Source organism: Grus americana, chromosome 33, assembly GCF_028858705.1.
Source record: "Grus americana isolate bGruAme1 chromosome 33, bGruAme1.mat, whole genome shotgun sequence".
NCBI classification, from domain to species: domain Eukaryota; kingdom Metazoa; phylum Chordata; class Aves; order Gruiformes; family Gruidae; genus Grus; species Grus americana.
The window spans coordinates 1,052,681-1,069,135 of record NC_072884.1 but is presented as its reverse complement, the minus strand read 5'-3'; the positions used below and the strand labels follow the sequence as shown (position 1 = coordinate 1,069,135).

At 52.9% G+C, this 16,455-nt stretch overlaps 2 protein-coding genes across 11 annotated transcripts in view; one reads left to right on the top strand and one right to left on the bottom strand.

Annotated features, from left to right (window-relative positions):
* The window catches only part of CHCHD5 (coiled-coil-helix-coiled-coil-helix domain containing 5), a 29,874-nt gene extending 28,733 nt beyond the window's left edge, over positions 1–1,141 (bottom strand). For 9 of the 10 annotated variants that reach the window (XR_008574484.1, XR_008574485.1, XR_008574486.1 and 6 more), the window contains exons 1-3: positions 1,021–1,141; positions 770–910; positions 497–648 (exon numbers count right to left, since the gene is read on the bottom strand). Coding sequence is in view for 5 of the 10 variants with exons in the window: in XM_054807860.1 (XP_054663835.1) it covers positions 498–648; positions 770–910; positions 1,021–1,022 (294 nt within the window). In the remaining 5 variants the exon portion in view is untranslated. The remainder of the gene's footprint in view (positions 1–496; positions 649–769; positions 911–1,020) is intronic. The other variant, XM_054807862.1, reaches the window with a different exon arrangement.
* Positions 1,142–1,207: 66 nt separating this feature from the next.
* ATP13A1 (ATPase 13A1) lies at positions 1,208–16,350 on the top strand. Its single transcript, XM_054807817.1, has 26 exons — positions 1,208–1,594; positions 2,271–2,360; positions 2,682–2,872; positions 3,170–3,242; positions 3,565–3,720; positions 3,880–3,949; positions 4,558–4,664; positions 5,301–5,430; positions 5,539–5,594; positions 6,152–6,278; positions 6,555–6,692; positions 7,191–7,311; positions 7,920–8,077; positions 8,942–9,117; positions 9,506–9,616; positions 10,135–10,260; positions 10,550–10,658; positions 10,918–11,117; positions 11,489–11,585; positions 12,013–12,194; positions 12,470–12,584; positions 12,874–13,070; positions 13,302–13,444; positions 14,001–14,112; positions 14,365–14,508; positions 15,898–16,350. The coding sequence occupies exons 1-26, from the start codon at positions 1,265–1,267 to the stop codon at positions 16,006–16,008; spliced, it is 3,570 nt and encodes a 1,189-aa protein (XP_054663792.1). The 5' UTR covers positions 1,208–1,264; the 3' UTR covers positions 16,009–16,350.
* The last annotated feature ends 105 nt before the right edge of the window (positions 16,351–16,455 follow it).

Here is a 16,455-nt window from a genome sequence, read left to right as displayed (position 1 = left end):
ACGTTGCTCTGTAGATGTGTACAAGCTCACCTACGCCAACAAAACCGTTCTGCGTAATTACCGTATAAAACCGATGACCGGGTTAAGTAACAGATTTGGACAAAAATCATGACTTTACCTCAGCAAAGTTGCTTTTCTCCCAGAGTTTTTTGCCGCGGGGTATCGGCTTAACCCAATACTGAGAATCACCGACCCGTTTGGAGAAATACGCTGCCGCGTTCCCATCCATAACGGCCACACACACGTCACCTACAGCCCCTGAGAATCCACGCTAATGAATTACCACACTTTTAGCCTAAATAAAACTTCCTGGTTGTGCTCTCTATTTTTCTGAGACAGGAAGGGAATGCTAGAGGGACAAAAAAGCGGGTCTATGTCTGTTCTGGGCTGGACTATTCCACTCCGGCCGATTAAATAAGTGGCTCACAAGCAGCAGGAGGGCTCCGGACTGCAGGTCTCGAGGGAAAGCGACTCCTCTCCGCATCCCGACACTCACCTCACGTGGAGAGCTTCACCTGGTCAGCGCAGAGCAGGAAAGCGTTGACGTGGTCGCTGCAGTTCACAACGGAGGCTTGGTTCTCCTTCAAACACTGCTCGAAGGCGGCGAACGGCTCCGCGCAACGTTGGCGGATCTGCTGCACGATCGGGCTGCGAGACAACAACGGGCCCTCAGCTCCCGGGAACCGGTTAGGCCCAACCCTGACAGGCCCAACCGGCCTGAGCTCCAACCCGGCAGGCCCAGCCCCGACCCCGACCCTCCCGCACTCACTGGGCGGCAGCGCAGCGGGACATACTGAGGCGAAGACGGTGACAATCGCTTTGCCAAGAGGCCGGGCTGGCGGCCACGCACCGTCCGTACTGCTCCATCTCGTTACGGCAGTAGCGGGCCGTGATTTCCAGGGCCGCCTGCCTGCGGGGAGACAGCAAAATTAACGGGGAGGGGGCGGCGAGGCCTAGTGAGGCCTAGTGAGGCCTAGTGCGGCCTAGCCCGGCCCGGTGTCCCCGCCGCCCCCTACTCACATGCCGCCGCCGCCGCCGCCGCCGCTCCGGGCGCTACTACCGCTGTGCGCATGCGCGGCCACCGCTATACAGCTATGCGCATGCGTCGAGCCGTCGGGGGCGGCTGCGCATGCGCAGCCACCGCCCCCGACGGCTCGACGCATGCGCAAAAAACACCGGGACGCAAAGGCTCAACCTGACCACTGCGCAGGCGCCGGACCCTTCCGCCGGAAGCGGAAGTGGGTTGTTGCGGTCTTTGGGCAAGATGGCGGCGGCCGGTCCGGCTCCGGGTTCCGTGGACGAGCTGGTCTCGTCGGTGACGCTGTACCGCCGGCGGCCGAGGCTCCTCCACGGCACCGTGTTACCCTTTGTGGCGGGGCTCTATCCGGCTTGGTTATGGCTGTGGGGATCGCGTGTCTGGGCGGCATGGAGAGAAGCGGTGGAGGAGGAGGAGAGCGGCCCAAAACCGGGCCCGGGGCCCGCTCCCCCTGAGGCCGCGTTGTTGGCTCTCGCCGCCATCGGTGTCGTCCATCTACTGACGGCGCTCTCGGGGCTGTGGTCGGTGCACGCTCACTGCGCCCTCACCTGCGTCCGGGTAAGTCGCCGGGGCTGCCGGTGCGGTGGGGGAGCTCATTCTGGAGACTGCCCCGGAGCAGCGCGGGGAGGCTCCTACCGCTCCCCGCGGGGTCGTTGGGTCTCCTTGGGGGTGATGACTTTGTCTTGCGACGTGGCAGAGCCGCATCAGCCACGTAGAGAAGCTCTGCGGGGGTGAGACGGGGGAGAGGAGCGTGAGGAGACGATTTGCACAGAAACGTTCCCTCTGTTACCTGCCCGAGGCTGCGTGCTGGCGGGGCAGGAGGAGACGCGGGCGTTTCGCTGTCTTGGGGCGTCCAGCCGTGTGTCTGCGCCCAGGCGGCCCGGGATGAGTCGAGCGTTCGGGGTAGAGGCCGACTGCCGTTGCTCCTGTCGATCCTTTTCCTTTCGCCGACGGACCGGCTGGCTGCCGGTTTCGCAGTCGTCGTCGTAACCACGTCTTACCGGCAGCTGCGTACGTCTGAACTGCGAGCGAAGTACTAAATGTACTTCCTTCGGCGGTGGGGTACGATTTTGGGGACGGATTGCGGTAATCGGAATGTCTTTGATTCTAACAAAAGCACCCGGCTGCAAAGAGCTCTTTTCTCCGCGTGTCTTAACGCGGTCTGGTGAGGATTCTTCCCAACTCGTTGAAATTCGGGATCGGCTTTACGAAGCGCGTCTCGTTTGCGTTTCAGGAACCTTGTCCTAAAAAAGCCACATTGGCTAAAGTCGTGCCAACCCCAAATAACGGATCAGCGGAACTGGTGCCGCTCCACAGAGACCAGGTAAGGGTAACGGCTGTCGGGAGCACGACTGACGTTTGTCACGCGTCGCGGAACCGCTACGTCGCGCTGTCGGCCTGCGGTTTGTTACCTTTTAACTAAAGCGATTAGGGAAAAATCAGCTGCAGTCAGCGAAAAGTGGGGATGGTAAAGATTGCACGGTGTTTCCTGGCGCGTGTGTCACAAGTGGAATCGTGCGATAGCTAAATTTGTGAGGGGTTGGGGTTTCATTCTTTCTTTGGGCCAGATTACGTGTGGAGCGAAGCCTTTGCCGTGTGTTCAACCGGTTGGGTGTTGTTTTTTTTTTTTTCCCCCTCTCTGCAGGGTGAGGATGGGCAGGAGGCTCTTTCCTTTGAATTTCAGAAAATCAAATACTCGTATCAAATAGACGGCAAGAAACAGTTTCTTCCTGTAGCTTTCCCCGTGGAACATCCCCTTTGTTACTACCAGAACGCTCGAGGCTATCAGGAGGACAAAGATATCCGAGCAGCCGAGAAGAAATACGGTACAAACAAGTAAGTTTTCCAGTCCTCGTCCTGTTTTTCAAATTTCAATTACTCCTGGCACTTGTTTCAAATTCCTTTGAGGCCAGAGAACAGTATCGGACCAAGGGGTTTTCTCCAGGCTGGGCTATAGATGGAAATAAATTGCATAGAATAAATTAATTGAACCAAAGTATTTGAAAATAGGGAGATTGTGGACGTGCTGGAGTACAGCCTGGTCTGACCCCAGAGGCTGCAGGTGGCTTTTGGGTTGAGCTTTTGCTGAGAATCTGGAACGTTTTGGTTAATGAGGATTCAATTCTTTCCCAGGGCTGAGATGGTGGTGCCGGAGTTCTTGGAACTCTTCAAAGAAAGAGCTACGGCTCCATTCTTCGTCTTTCAGGTAAAATGAACAAACAGAAAGAGCCATAAATACTTCTTCCTGCTAAAAAAATGAGAGAGTTCCTTACAATCCTGGCTGGAGAGCCATAAATCAGCTGGCCGCTTTCTAAAATCGGGAGCAGATGCCGTTCTTGCACTCTAAGATTGATTTTACTTCTGAGAATGACCCTGTTTCACCCTAATGATTCTCTGTTTTTTCTGGCTCCCTGCAATTAAATATGTACCAACTTAGCTTAAAAGAAAAATTAAAAAATCCTAGAAACTGAAGGCTTTTGTTTTCTGAGGGAGATCAGAGTAATTTCTGTGTCGTGTCGTCCCCGCAGGTGTTCTGTGTGGGTCTGTGGTGCCTGGACGAGTACTGGTATTACAGCGTTTTCACCCTCTCCATGTTGGTTGCGTTTGAAGCTTCTCTGGTCCAGCAGCAGATGAGGAACATGTCGGAGATTCGAAAAATGGGCAACAAGCCATACATGATCCAGGTAGTCGGAACCAGAGAGGATTGTGCTTGAATTTTTTTTTTTCACGTAGCTGTCTTTTAGCTGATTTGCCGTTCCTTTTCCCTGTCCTTTTTCCTCTGATCCTTTTCTGGCACGTGCAGGGCTTCTAAAAGTGCTTTTTTTTCTTTTCCCCCCCTACAGGTTTACCGAAACCGCAAGTGGCGCCCCATTTCCAGCGATGAGATTATTCCAGGGGATATCGTTTCCATTGGTAATGACTCGCGTGATGGTTGTAATCAAAAGCCTGTTTAAAATCAGATTCTTTCCGGCGCGTTCAGTTGCGCGGTGAATTGAGCGAGGCACAAAAACCTAACGGCGCCTTTGAGGACTTTGGTTCGTAGGTGTCGCAATTCAAGGTTCTTGGACCTGTTTTAAAGCAAGGGAAATACCTAGATAAATCAGCGTCAGATTCTTCAGCTTAGGGTTGTGAAGATGAAGCCTTCCTTTCCTCCTGACAGTACCTTCCTGGAGTGGAAAGGGCAGATCTCTCTTAACCCTGCTCTCCCTGTTAAGGTTGTGTTACCCCAGGATGCGATTCCAGCCTTTGAATCCTGAACAGCAATAAGAACTAATTGATTTTAAACTTTCCTGGTCTCAATAGAGACCTAATGACCTTCAAAACCTTTCGGTTTTCAGCAATTCTGAGCGGGTACGTGCTGTGCTAGACCTGGCACTGCCGCTCCAGGAGGTTTTTGAAGCTTGAGGAATCTCCTGTGTCTCGGCTAAAGTGAAGGAGAGCTGTTTTCTGGCAGACAAATAGCTGAACGACGGTCACTTCTGCCTTTGAGCTTCTTCTCAGTTTTAACGTATTAATTGCAGGCCGATCTCCTCATGAAAATCTAGTGCCGTGTGATGTGCTGCTGTTACGTGGGAGGTGTATCGTAGATGAAGCTATGCTGACGGGAGAGTCCGTGCCGCAGATGAAGGTCTGTGAAACGTCCTCTAGCTCGTCCCTTTGTCGCAACCTGGAAGATTTCAAAAAAAAAAAAAAAAATATTTAAGGCGCTGCAGGATTTGTGAATGCAAATTAATCTCTGTGTGTGAATGCTGGCCCAAGCAACCTGGTCTGTTTGTTATCGGCTCCCTATCAGTGATTGATGATCTCCGGTAAATGAGAAACAGAAATATCTGTTTTGTCTGGCGACGTCTCCAGCCTCTGGGTCTGAACTGCGTCGTGGGGGCCTGGCATCGCCCTCCTACACATTCCCCAGTCTGGATTCCTTTGGGTAGAGGTGGGAGGAGGAACGAGCGTAAAGCACTTCAAAACCCTGAATCTTCCTTCTTTTTGTGCCAGTGGGTGACTTAAAAATGATAAAGTAGTGCTTGCAGAGCCTGCCTTGCTGAATTCAGTGTGCCAAGAGTGAACTAGTCCCCCAAAACCAGAATTTCCGCAGATGCCAGGCTCTAAACCCAGACCGATCAGGAGCCGAACGGCGGGTTAAGGTCAAGATTCAGTTCAGGCCACCTTTGGCTGAAGCGAAGTCGAGAGCGTCTCGCGGGAAAGAATATTTTCAGTGTAATTGTATACAGCTGTGATTCTGAGACCGAACGTTGTCCCGCAGGAGCCGGTGGAGGATCTCAGTCCAGAGCACGTCTTGGACATGCAGACAGATTCCCGCTTGCACATCATATTTGGGGGAACGAAAGTGGTGCAGCACATCCCGCCCCAGAAAGCCAGCACGGGACTGAAACGTACGTACCTGCACAAATTCCCTCTGAGAGGGCGTCTCCAGCGTTTTCTGTCTGCGATAAGCCTGTAAAAGATTTAAACTCAGGTTTCTGTCCTCATTCCCGTTCTAGCTGTCGACAACGGGTGTGTGGCGTACGCTCTGAGGACCGGCTTCAACACGTCTCAGGTAAGACGCGAACGTGCCTTCTCGCCTCTGTCTTGTCGATGGCGTTTGTGTCGTTCGGCGCTTCGCTGTAAGGAAATCCTTAGGAACCGCAGCAGTGGGGAAGTGTAAATCGGGGCATTGAGATTCCTTGTTTGTTTGTGGAAGAGGGATAAATAAGGTCAGTCTCTTCTCTGTTTGATGCAGAAGGCCGGGAGTCGGGATTCAGGGTTCCTGTTGTGACTGGCTGCACTGTGTGTATGCTACAGCTCCTGGTTATCCCTGTTTCTGTAATGATAATTGTTGGGAAAGGGGATTTGAGCGTGTTTGTAGACAGTGGAGATGTGAACGTGAGCTTTTTCAATTGACATTTGAAGACTGCTTCAAAGAAATCGTCGACTTAAGTGACTTAGTCACAGGTTTGGGTTTTTTAACAGATTAATTACAGAAACGGGAATAAGTTTCAGGCCCTGGCACCAAAACCCCAGCGTGTAATTTTAAAATTGGGTTTCATACATATTTCTAACAAGCTACTGCATGCTGCAGAGATAGCTTCTTGCACTGAAGGCTGTTCTTCTCAGGGGAAATTGCTACGTACAATCCTCTTTGGGGTGAAGAGAGTGACAGCCAATAACTTAGAGACCTTCATTTTCATCCTGTTCCTGCTGGTCTTTGCCATTGCTGCTGCAGCATACGTCTGGATTGAAGGTGAGATTTCTTCTTGCCTCTTCCAGGTCTCTACACAGGACTTGTACCAAAGCTTGTGGGAAGGACAGTTGACGTAATTTCTGAGAGAGTTACAATAGCTGGGTTGGGCTGCGCCAGTGTTTGAGTGTAGGGGCCCACACTGCATTCTGGATGCTTTTCTTGCCCTCCCACAGCCCTTCCTAGGTAGGTGAGCTTCTTTGTGGTCCTCGTCTTAGTTCTGTGGGGCAGGCAGTCTGAGGATGAGGAGGTATACGGGTCTCCCGTCTCATTCCGCAGGCACCAAGGATCCCAGCAGGAACCGTTACAAGCTCTTCCTGGAGTGTACTTTAATCCTGACTTCGGTCGTTCCACCCGAACTTCCCATTGAGCTCTCTCTGGCTGTCAACACCTCCCTCATCGCCTTGGCCAAGCTCTGTAAGTACCACGCCTGAATGCAAGAACAGAACTGCTTTCTCGTGTCTGGAACTGTGGGGACGTTGGGGAGGAAACGAGGGTGAAATTCCTGTAGCGTCCTTGGTTTCTGCGCAGTGACGGCGTGGGTTTTGGAGCTGGTGTATGGTGGGGGGGTCTAAACCCCAAAGATTTTGAGCTGCGCGCTTTGAAGCGGGTCCTAAATCAAGCGTAGGAGGAACGCATTCATGCGAAAGTCCGTTCGCCAGCTCGGCGTTGAGCAGGTTCCTACGTACGGAGTGGGAAGGTCAATGACTTCTGTGTTGGACCACGTCACCGCTACAACTTGGTGACTGTTGTGCTCTCAGATGCCACGAGAATTCAGAATGGGGAGTTTGGGGTTCGTTAACTCCAGCAGAGCACCGTGGTGGTAGCTCCTGTCTCGTGATTAAAGCCGCTGAGCATCCCGGCCTGGCCTTGCTGTAGCCGCTCTCTCACAGAACGCCCTCTCCTCTCTTCTAGATGTGTACTGCACAGAGCCCTTCCGCATCCCCTTTGCAGGCAAAGTTCAAGTTTGCTGTTTTGACAAAACTGGCACATTAACCAGCGATCACCTTGTGGTGAGAGGAGTAGCTGGGCTCAGGTGGGTCCCGGGCGAGTTTCGTGGTATGATTTGCCGTGGTCTGGGCTTTGGGCACTGGGAACTCCTCAGGCACGAGTGAAATCACGTTCCAGAGGGGACGAGAAGATAATCCGGCATTCAGAGAGCGACAAAAGTGGATTGAGCTGGGAGGAGAGGGGGTTCTCTGGCAACAATGCTTAGACAAAGACTTGATGGGCTCAGGAGTTGTGAATTTAATTGTCTGGGGGCACTTCTTGCACTGGAGTTTTATCCAACTGAGATGCAGTAGCATCCCACCTTCTCATTCCGCCGCCGTAACGAACTGCGCGTGAAGGCTGGATGCCACAGCAGGGAGACGTCTCGCCCTTTGATTCCACGGTTACCTAACTCTGCTCTTCTCAGGGGAAGAGTGTTCTGCTTGAATCGAGTTTGCGTTGGAGGGCTGGCAAAAAATGACGGGCTTTGGCGCTGTTTGCAGTTGAGGCAGCGCCAGATTTCCCTGTGGCTTTGATCTCACCATGAGAAGCTCCGCTGTTTATTCGAGTAGGAATTTTTAGCTGGGAAGAATTCCAGAATTTGTCTAGATAATGTGTCTTGTTAACACCGGGCGCTCTCTTTTTACGCTGCAGGGATGGGAAGGAAGTGACGCCGGTATCCGACATTCCTGTGGAAACCCACCGAGCGATTGCTACTTGCCACTCGCTGGTACAGTTGGACGATGGGACGCTGGTGGGAGATCCCTTGGAGAAGGCGATGCTGATGGCTGTGGACTGGACCCTGACCAAAGGTAAAACCCAATTCTAACTCCTCCTCGGATGATACCCGAGCCCTGTTTCCATATGCTGCGGGCTGTGGGGTGGTTTTTTTGTGGGAGGTGATGATGACAATGCTGGTTTTGTCAGTTCTGAGCTTGAAATTATCTTGCCTGTGGAGATTTCCTATGCCTCATGCCAGCTTTCTGCAAGGAGGGAATTCATAGAATCGTTTTGGCTGGAAAAGGCCTTTTAAGATCATCAAGTTCAACCGTTAATCCCATCTGCTACGATCCCAGGAACTGGTTTGGGGCAGTGGAAATCCTTACAGTGCACGTCTGAGGGACAGCAAACAGTCGAAGTCCGTTCTCAGGACTGCAGATGCTGGATTCTGCAACCGGCACGCTCAGGTTGGCGTCTCTTAGTTCTGATTGCGCCGACTCAGTAAAATCAGGGTGCGACTAGCGCTGATGGCAGTAGTGAAGACGCGACAGCGTGGCTTTTAACGTGTCTCTCTGGAGGCTTTCCGCTCTGCTTGCTTTTCTTTCGCGTGCACAGGTAACTAAAGTGGAAATCCTCCAGAAATATTGTATACGTTTCCCACCGAAACCCATGCTGTTGTGGTTTTTGCTTCTGGGTTTTTACCTGTAATAATAAAATATGCTATAAAGGCACCTTCAGCCCGCCGCGTGGCTGTTCGTATTAATGCACGCAGGCGTTCTGGTCAGTTATATCCCTTAATTCTCGGCACGAGACTTTCCAGCTCTGTATGCTTGTGTCTAAGGAGAGGAAATTCATATGATCTCGGTGACCTGTGGGTTCCTCTGGGACCCGAAGGGAGGGACGTCGCTTTTGATACCGAGAAACCTTTCAGGATTTCCTGATCTGTTTGTTTCCAGATGAGAAAGTTTTCCCCAGAAGTATTAAAACTCAGGGACTGAAAATTCACCAGCGCTTTCATTTTGCCAGTGCCCTGAAAAGAATGTCTGTCTTGGCGTCGTACGAGAAGATCGGCTCGACTGATCTCTGTTACATTGCAGCTGTGAAAGGGGCCCCAGAGACGCTGCACAAAATGGTGAGCGCATCTCTCTAGGAGAGGAAGGGCCTTCGCTAGCGCTTGTGCTCGTCCCCTTACACCTCTGCTTGTCCCTGCCAAGTCTGGAACCTGAACGACGTAGGGATTTCATCCTGCGAAACGGCGCGGTGAACCCGTGCCTGAAAACTAACTCCGCTGGGGAGTTTCGGTCGAATCCCAGCGAGATCTGAATACCTCGCCGTATGCGTTCCTGGCCCTGTTGCTTTTAGCGGAGGGCTAAATCTGGAGGATCTCCTCTTGTGCCCTTGATGGTGAGGGACCCTCCCAAAGGCGCCTCTTTTCCCCCCGTCTTCATATTTAGCGTGAAATGCCGAATTGTGTTCTAAACTGTATTAATACGATGCTTTTTCCCCCACACCCGCTCCAGTTGTCTCAGTGCCCAGGTAACTATCACGCTCTCCACACGGAAATTTCACATGAGGGGGCAAGAGTGCTGGCCCTTGGCTACAAAGAACTGGGGCACCTCACTCACCAGCAGGTACATCTGTCTGATTAAGTCTCGAAATCGAGCTCCCGTTAACGAAAAGGGAGCTGGTGTGAGCAGGGAGGAGGGGTGGGACCCTTTTGGGGACGCGGTTGCCCAAAGTCGCTGTAACTGTGTTGGTTTTATCATCTGGATCTCCTGGGAAGATCGCAGCCTCTGCGTTGCGCTCCCAGTTTTGAATTCCTGAGTGTCGTTGCTCGATACTTCTGTTTCCCTGTTCGTAAAGCGGGGTCGGTTCTTTCCTCGTGACACCCGAAGAGGCGTAGCACTGAACTTCTTGGCTGTGAACCTGGTTTTACGTGGGGATGGGCACACGTAACCCCTTTTCAGGGCCGTTTCTGTGTAGCTTTGTGCCAAAGCAGCCTTTGTTCTAGAGCAGGGTTGCTCTGTGCACCTCGGAGCACCGCTTGTGTTTCTAGTGATGCTTTGATTGCAAGGAAGCACCCGTTGGAAAACAAGATTGCTGCTCCAAAGCAGCAGGTAACGCTCTCTTTGCTGATTTGCCTTGGCAGGTGCGAGAGATGAAGCGTGAAGCTTTGGAGTGTGATCTTAGATTTGTCGGATTCATTGTGGTTTCCTGTCCTCTCAAAGCTGACTCCAAATCTGTCATCAGGGAGATCCAGAACGCGTCACACCACGTAAGCGTCGGCAGCGTCCTCGCCTTACTGGTACCCGTGGTGTTTGGAATGTGGAATTTCAGTACCCAAAGCCTTTGTGGAGCGTGGTGAAAGCGGGGAGACCTTGTAGATGAGATGTTATTTCTGCGGTGGGATTTGCCCTGCGGGGCGCCGCGGAGAGCTGCATCTCCCAGGGAATGTCACCAGCATCCAAACCAGGCGGAAGTCAGTTCAGCGTCAAGAAGACTCGCTGTGAAGTGCTGCTTATCTACCCAGAACTGATTTTCGACCCCTCTCGCTTTCCCCTCAGGTAGTGATGATAACAGGAGACAATCCTCTCACTGCCTGCCACGTGGCCCGGGAGCTACACTTCCTCCAGAGGGAACACACCCTCATTCTGCAGCCTCCTGTGAGCAAAGGTAACCCATCCCTTGCAGGAAACTGTTCTGTCTTTTGGAGAACAACGGCCCAAGCCCTGCTGGGGTGTTGTATCAAAGTTAGCCGCGTGCTTTTAAGCTCTGCTGCTTGATGCTGATAAAGGAAACGACTCGTTTTTCCAGAATAACCCTCTGTCCTTTGTCCCTCTCTCCTCTGCCTTGGAGTACAAGCTCCATACGTTCCTCTGCCAGCTCCCAAAACCTCGCAGACATGCTGATGGCAAGCTGCTTCTCTTTCCAGACTCCAGCTGGCAGTGGCAGTCCATCGATGGTGCTATCGTGCTTCCAATCTTGCCAAGCTCCTTGCGAGAGCTGACGCGGCAATACGACCTGTGCGTGACCGGGGAAGGTCTCTCTCATCTCCAGTCTGTGAACAGACAGCAGCTGCTGAGACTCATACCGCACATCCAGGTGTTTGCCAGAGTGGTGCCAAAGCAGAAGGTGAGGAACTTCACTCAGTGGTGAAACCTGATTTTAGCAGGGTTCCCAGCAGGGCTCCCGTGGTGCTAGCACACGATGAAAGCTGTTTTGACAAAGCAGCGTAACCTCTCGCGATATCCAAGCCAGCAGGAAGCAAGAACCAGAGCTGAGGATGTGCCACGTTCTTATCCTAAAGAGTCCGGAGCCCGTTGGCCCGTTCTAGCTCTGCGTTCCTAAAACAGAGCCTGAAGGCGACGCTTCTGGAGTCTGGGTGTGAGGCCAGCGAGTTCCTGCAGGACAGAAGCGCTCGGCCGAGCCGCGTAACCCAGCCCAGACAGCAGCGCAGCGGGACGCGCGGGCTGCCAGTCCTCACTGCGCCTTTCTGTTTGCAGGAGTTTGTAATCACGACTTTGAAGAGCCTGGGCTACGTCACGCTGATGTGTGGGGATGGGACCAACGACGTCGGAGCTCTGAAACACGCAGACGTGGGTGAGTCCGCGTGCAGGGCTCTGACGTGTGCCCCTCTCTGGGTTTGGTTAGCCTTCCTAAAAACAAACCCAGCGTTTCTCCGGTGTTTTGAGGGCTGGGATCGATCTGACCAACGTGGTTTGGTGGCATAAACTGACATAGAGAAGAAGGATCTCTGCGCCGGTGGAATACCCACCGCGTGCACCCCAGGCAACGGGAATTAGCTGCAAACACATTTTCCTGGAAGAAATATTCTTCCTAACGTATTTATTTTTTTCCTAAGCTTTACTTCAGCAAGCGTAACATCTCTGAAGTCCCTGCATAACTCGCCTGCCCACCTCACTCCAGGTCTAAATAGCAGTTGGGATCCCTGCTTGGTGGAAACGCTCTGCCAGGAAAGGGATTACAGCCCTTTTTCCCTGCAGCTAATGCTTTTACGCTCCCACAGGAGTGGCACTGCTGGCAAATGCTCCTGAGAGACTGCCCGAACGGAAGAAGAGAACTCGCGACGGACCCAGCGACGGGAGACCTGCTTTGCCGTCGGTGGGGAGCGGGACCGTGAAGCCCACGTCCCGTGGTGCCAAGCACAGAGTCATGTCCCAAAGAGAGGAACAGCTCGCCATCCAGAGGGTCGGTAACTAGGTGTTTAAAAGCCCGTTAACTTATCCTTGCTCTTTGTTCCTCCTCTGGTTTACTGTTAAATTCATGAGAGCTGGGAGAAGACCGGCTTTTCTGCTTCTTATCCTGAAATAACAGAATGGGTTTGGGCAGAGAAGGCGCAGCTCTTCCAGCCGGCCGTCAAGCTAACGCTGCGGAGCGTGAAGGCTTCTCCGCCTCGCCTTGGAGATCAGCTTTCTTCCCGGTTGTGATAACGAGGAGTGAATTTGTATCTTCTTCTCTTGCAGGAGCGGATCAGTCAGGTCCTGAAGGATTTGGAAGAGGAGCGCGTACCAGTCGTGAAGCTGGGCGATGCCAGCATTGCAGCCCCCTTTACCTCCAAGCTGTCTTCCATTCAGTGCAGTAAGTGCACGGAGGGAGCTGAACAGTTGGCGTGCGTCTCCGCGTGTCCGGGATAACTCTAGATTTGAAAGAAGCCAGGACGGAGGGCGCGGGGTGGTGACAAACGCCCCCAGACCCATGGCTTTGCCAGCTTTTTGTGTGGAGCAGCCCTGTGGGGGTTTCTTGGGTGGGGGGACGCAAGCAGTGAGGGGTTAGCTTCCCTCCGTACTGCTTCAGAAAAGGAGAGGACTGAGGGACAAAGCCCCAGAACCTGTTTTGTTTCCAAACGCTGCTTCCTCTTGCTCCTTAGTCTGCCACGTGATCAAGCAAGGTCGTTGCACGCTAGTGACAACGCTCCAAATGTTCAAGATCCTTGCCCTGAACGCCCTGATCCTTGCTTACAGCCAGAGCGTCCTCTACTTGGAAGGGGTCAAGTTCAGTGATTTTCAGGCAACTCTGCAGGGTCTGCTGCTGGCTGGCTGCTTCCTTTTCATCTCCAGGTCGAAGGTAAGGGGGAGGGAAGTGCGTTGGGACAGCGGCTGGTCGATGTCGGTCACATCGGGGTCACTGAAGGAGTGCTACTCTCTAAAAAAAAAAAAAAAGCCGTTGATTTTAAGAAGTTAACGGCCCGCAGTGCTGGAATATTACGAAACAGGAATATTAGTTAGATTCTGCTGGAAAACTGCCTAGAGATGATCAAAACCATTCAAGTCAACCCTGCTTGCTTTTCTCTCCCAGCCTTTGAAGACGCTTTCCAAGGAACGCCCGCTGCCAAACATCTTTAACCTCTACACGGTCCTGACAGTGCTGCTGCAGTTCCTCGTGCACTTCCTCAGCCTCGTTTACCTGTACCGCGGCGCCCAGGCGCGCAGCGATTCCAAGTAAGCATCTCTTCCTCCGACACCGGCACGTTTTCCCCAAATGCTGCTAAGCAGGAGGGCGGAGAGAGGCCTCCCTCGTCTCTTTGCCGAGCATTAGGAGTTCGGCGCGTTAGACGCGTGCAGAAAAAGCGTTTTTTGAGTTGTACATCGAGCGCGTCGGCAGGCAGCTCGGCATGGCAGGGAGGCGATGGAGCCGGCGGGGACGTGGTCTGTGATACGTTGCAGTTCCGGTGTCTGCTGTCCCCAGCGTGGAAGGGGAAAGGGAAATGGAAATAACGCCAATGAGGTGGATTACTGGAAAGCTTATAAAGAAAACCAGGCAAAACCCCTCATTTTTTTTTCTATTTGCCTTTTATTTTGTAAAAAAAAAGAACCCAATTATTACCTCTGCTCGCAGCTCCGCTTGTGTCAGGCAGGGCTGCCGCTACTGGGAGCCACCAAATTTTGGGAACAAACTGCTGTTGCCCAACAAAACTTGCCCGTAGCTTAAATAAACCGTAGCTTAAATAAACCGGTGATTCTGAGCCCGCTGATCTCCAGCTTTGTTCTCTTTTAGACAGGAGGAGTTTGTGGATCTGTACAAGGAGTTTGAGCCCAGCCTTGTGAACAGCACTGTCTACATCATGTCGATGGCAATGCAGATGGCTACGTTTGCTATCAACTACAAGGCAAGCCACGTTTAAGTCGCATCTCCAGCAGCACCAGAGAAGCGATTTTGTAATTAAGGTGCAATAACACAAACCAAACGTTCTTCTCTAAGCACAAACTACGCTGCGTCAGCGCTCTGCGGGGAAAAACTCCCTCTTTTTGCACCTTGGAATGAGCCACGTGTCCCAAACTATCGCGAATCGCTCCGCATCCCCTAGTCTGAAGGCGCGCGGCCTCGCCTCCGCTCACAGATCCTCCCCGCTGTGTTTCAGGGCCATCCCTTCATGGAGAGTCTACAGGAGAACAAGCCGTTACTGTGGAGCATCGTCCTTTCAGGACTCGCCATCGTGGGTCTTCTCACGGGCTCTTCGCCAGAATTCAACGAACAGTTTGGCTTGGTAGAAATCCCCACTGAGGTGAGCCGGCGGCGTTTCTCTTCCCTTTTCTGGGCGGGAGCGTTGATCTGTTGAGGGCAGGAAGGCTCTAACAAGGGATCTGGACAGCCCGGATCGATGGGCCGGGGCTAACGGCATGAAATTCAATTTACTTGGGCCACAACAACCCCAGGCTTGGGGAAGAGCGGCTGGAGCTAGCAGCGTGCCCAGGTGGCCAACAGCATCCTGGCTTGTGTCAGAAACGGTGTGGCCAGTGACCGTCCCCCACCCCGTACTGGGCACTGGTGAGGCCACACCGTGAGTTCTGCGTTCGGTTTTGGGCCACTCGCTACAAGAAGGACGTTGAGGTGCTGGAGCGTGTCCAGAGACAGGCAACGGAGAGGGGAAGGGTCTGGAGAAGGAAAATTTCCTTCACCCGAGGGGCTGTCGAGCACGGGAACAGGAAAATTTCCTTCACCCGAGGGGCTGTCGAGCACGGGAACAGGAAAATTTCCTTCACCCGAGGGGCTGTCGAGCACGGGAACAGGAAAATTTCCTTCACCCGAGGGGCTGTCGAGCACGGGAACAGGAAAATTTCCTTCACCCGAGGGGCTGTCGAGCACGGGAACAGGAAAATTTCCTTCACCCGAGGGGCTGTCGAGCACGGGAACAGGAAAATTTCCTTCACCCGAGGGGCTGTCGAGCACGGGAACAGGAAAATTTCCTTCACCCGAGGGGCTGTCGAGCACGGGAACAGGAAAATTTCCTTCACCCGAGGGGCTGTCGAGCACGGGAACAGGAAAATTTCCTTCACCCGAGGGGCTGTCGAGCACGGGAACAGGAAAATTTCCTTCACCCGAGGGGCTGTCGAGCACGGGAACAGGAAAATTTCCTTCACCCGAGGGGCTGTCGAGCACGGGAACAGGCTGCCCAGGGCAGCAGCGGCGGAGTCCCCATCCCTGGGCGTATTTAAAACGCGCGTAGTCGTGGTGCTGAGGGACATGGCTTAGTGGTGACTTGGCAGCGCTGGGTTGGCGGTTGGACTCGGACCTTAAAGGTCTTCTCCAACCAACACGATTCTGTGATTCCATACTGAATTTTACGCGGTTTCCAGTGGCAGAACAGGACTCGGTTTGTCCTCAGGAGCTCTGGAGGAATTAAGTTCTTAGCAGAACGTCAGGCAGGTGACGACTGACGGGAGCACTACCTACCTAAACAGCTCTAACTCGGAGCACAGCGATCCCGCTGAAGCGTGGGGGATTTTTTTCACAGCCTGCTGCGACATTTTTAGAGTTTAGCCATTTTTACAGCATGCTGCGAAAGGAAGAAGGTCAAGGTCGAGCTGGGCAGTTGCGGCAGAGGCTTTGGGGGGGGCCGGGGTATCTGAAGAGAGGACGGAGAGGGACTAACGGGTCGCGTTCGTTTTCCTAGTTCAAGATCGTGATCACGGAAGTGTTGCTGGCTGACTTCTTCCTCGCCTTGTTAGTGGACCGAATTCTTCAGTTTCTGCTGGGGAGCGCAAAACTTAAAGTGCCTTCCTGAAACGGATCGCGAGGTCCTCGCCCCCCAGCAGCGCCGGACGAAGGACAGCACCCACCCCCCCCCAGGGCCGTCGGTTTTGCCATCACAAGAATCATCTTTAATTCTTTTGAGAATAACTGATCCTGTTCAGAAACAGGCCGTGGGGAAGTTTTCTTCCAAATCATGCGGAAACCACCTCTGTGAAACGAGACCTGACTTTTTAATGTTTCCAGGACGTACCACCAACCGTCGGGAGTTTTGTACTGCCCTAACGTTTAAGGAAACCTTTACAGAATTTGGTAACTAAAATCAGAATCGCTTGTATTTTGAAACATGTTTGGCATTTCTTTTGCGGGGCTGAAAGCTTTGTGATGTTTTTAGTAGACAACGAGACCGAGCGCAGGAGTAAAAACAGCCACAAAGTAAAGGTGAGGCCGCGGGGTGGGAGTTCGTACGCAACAGAAACAC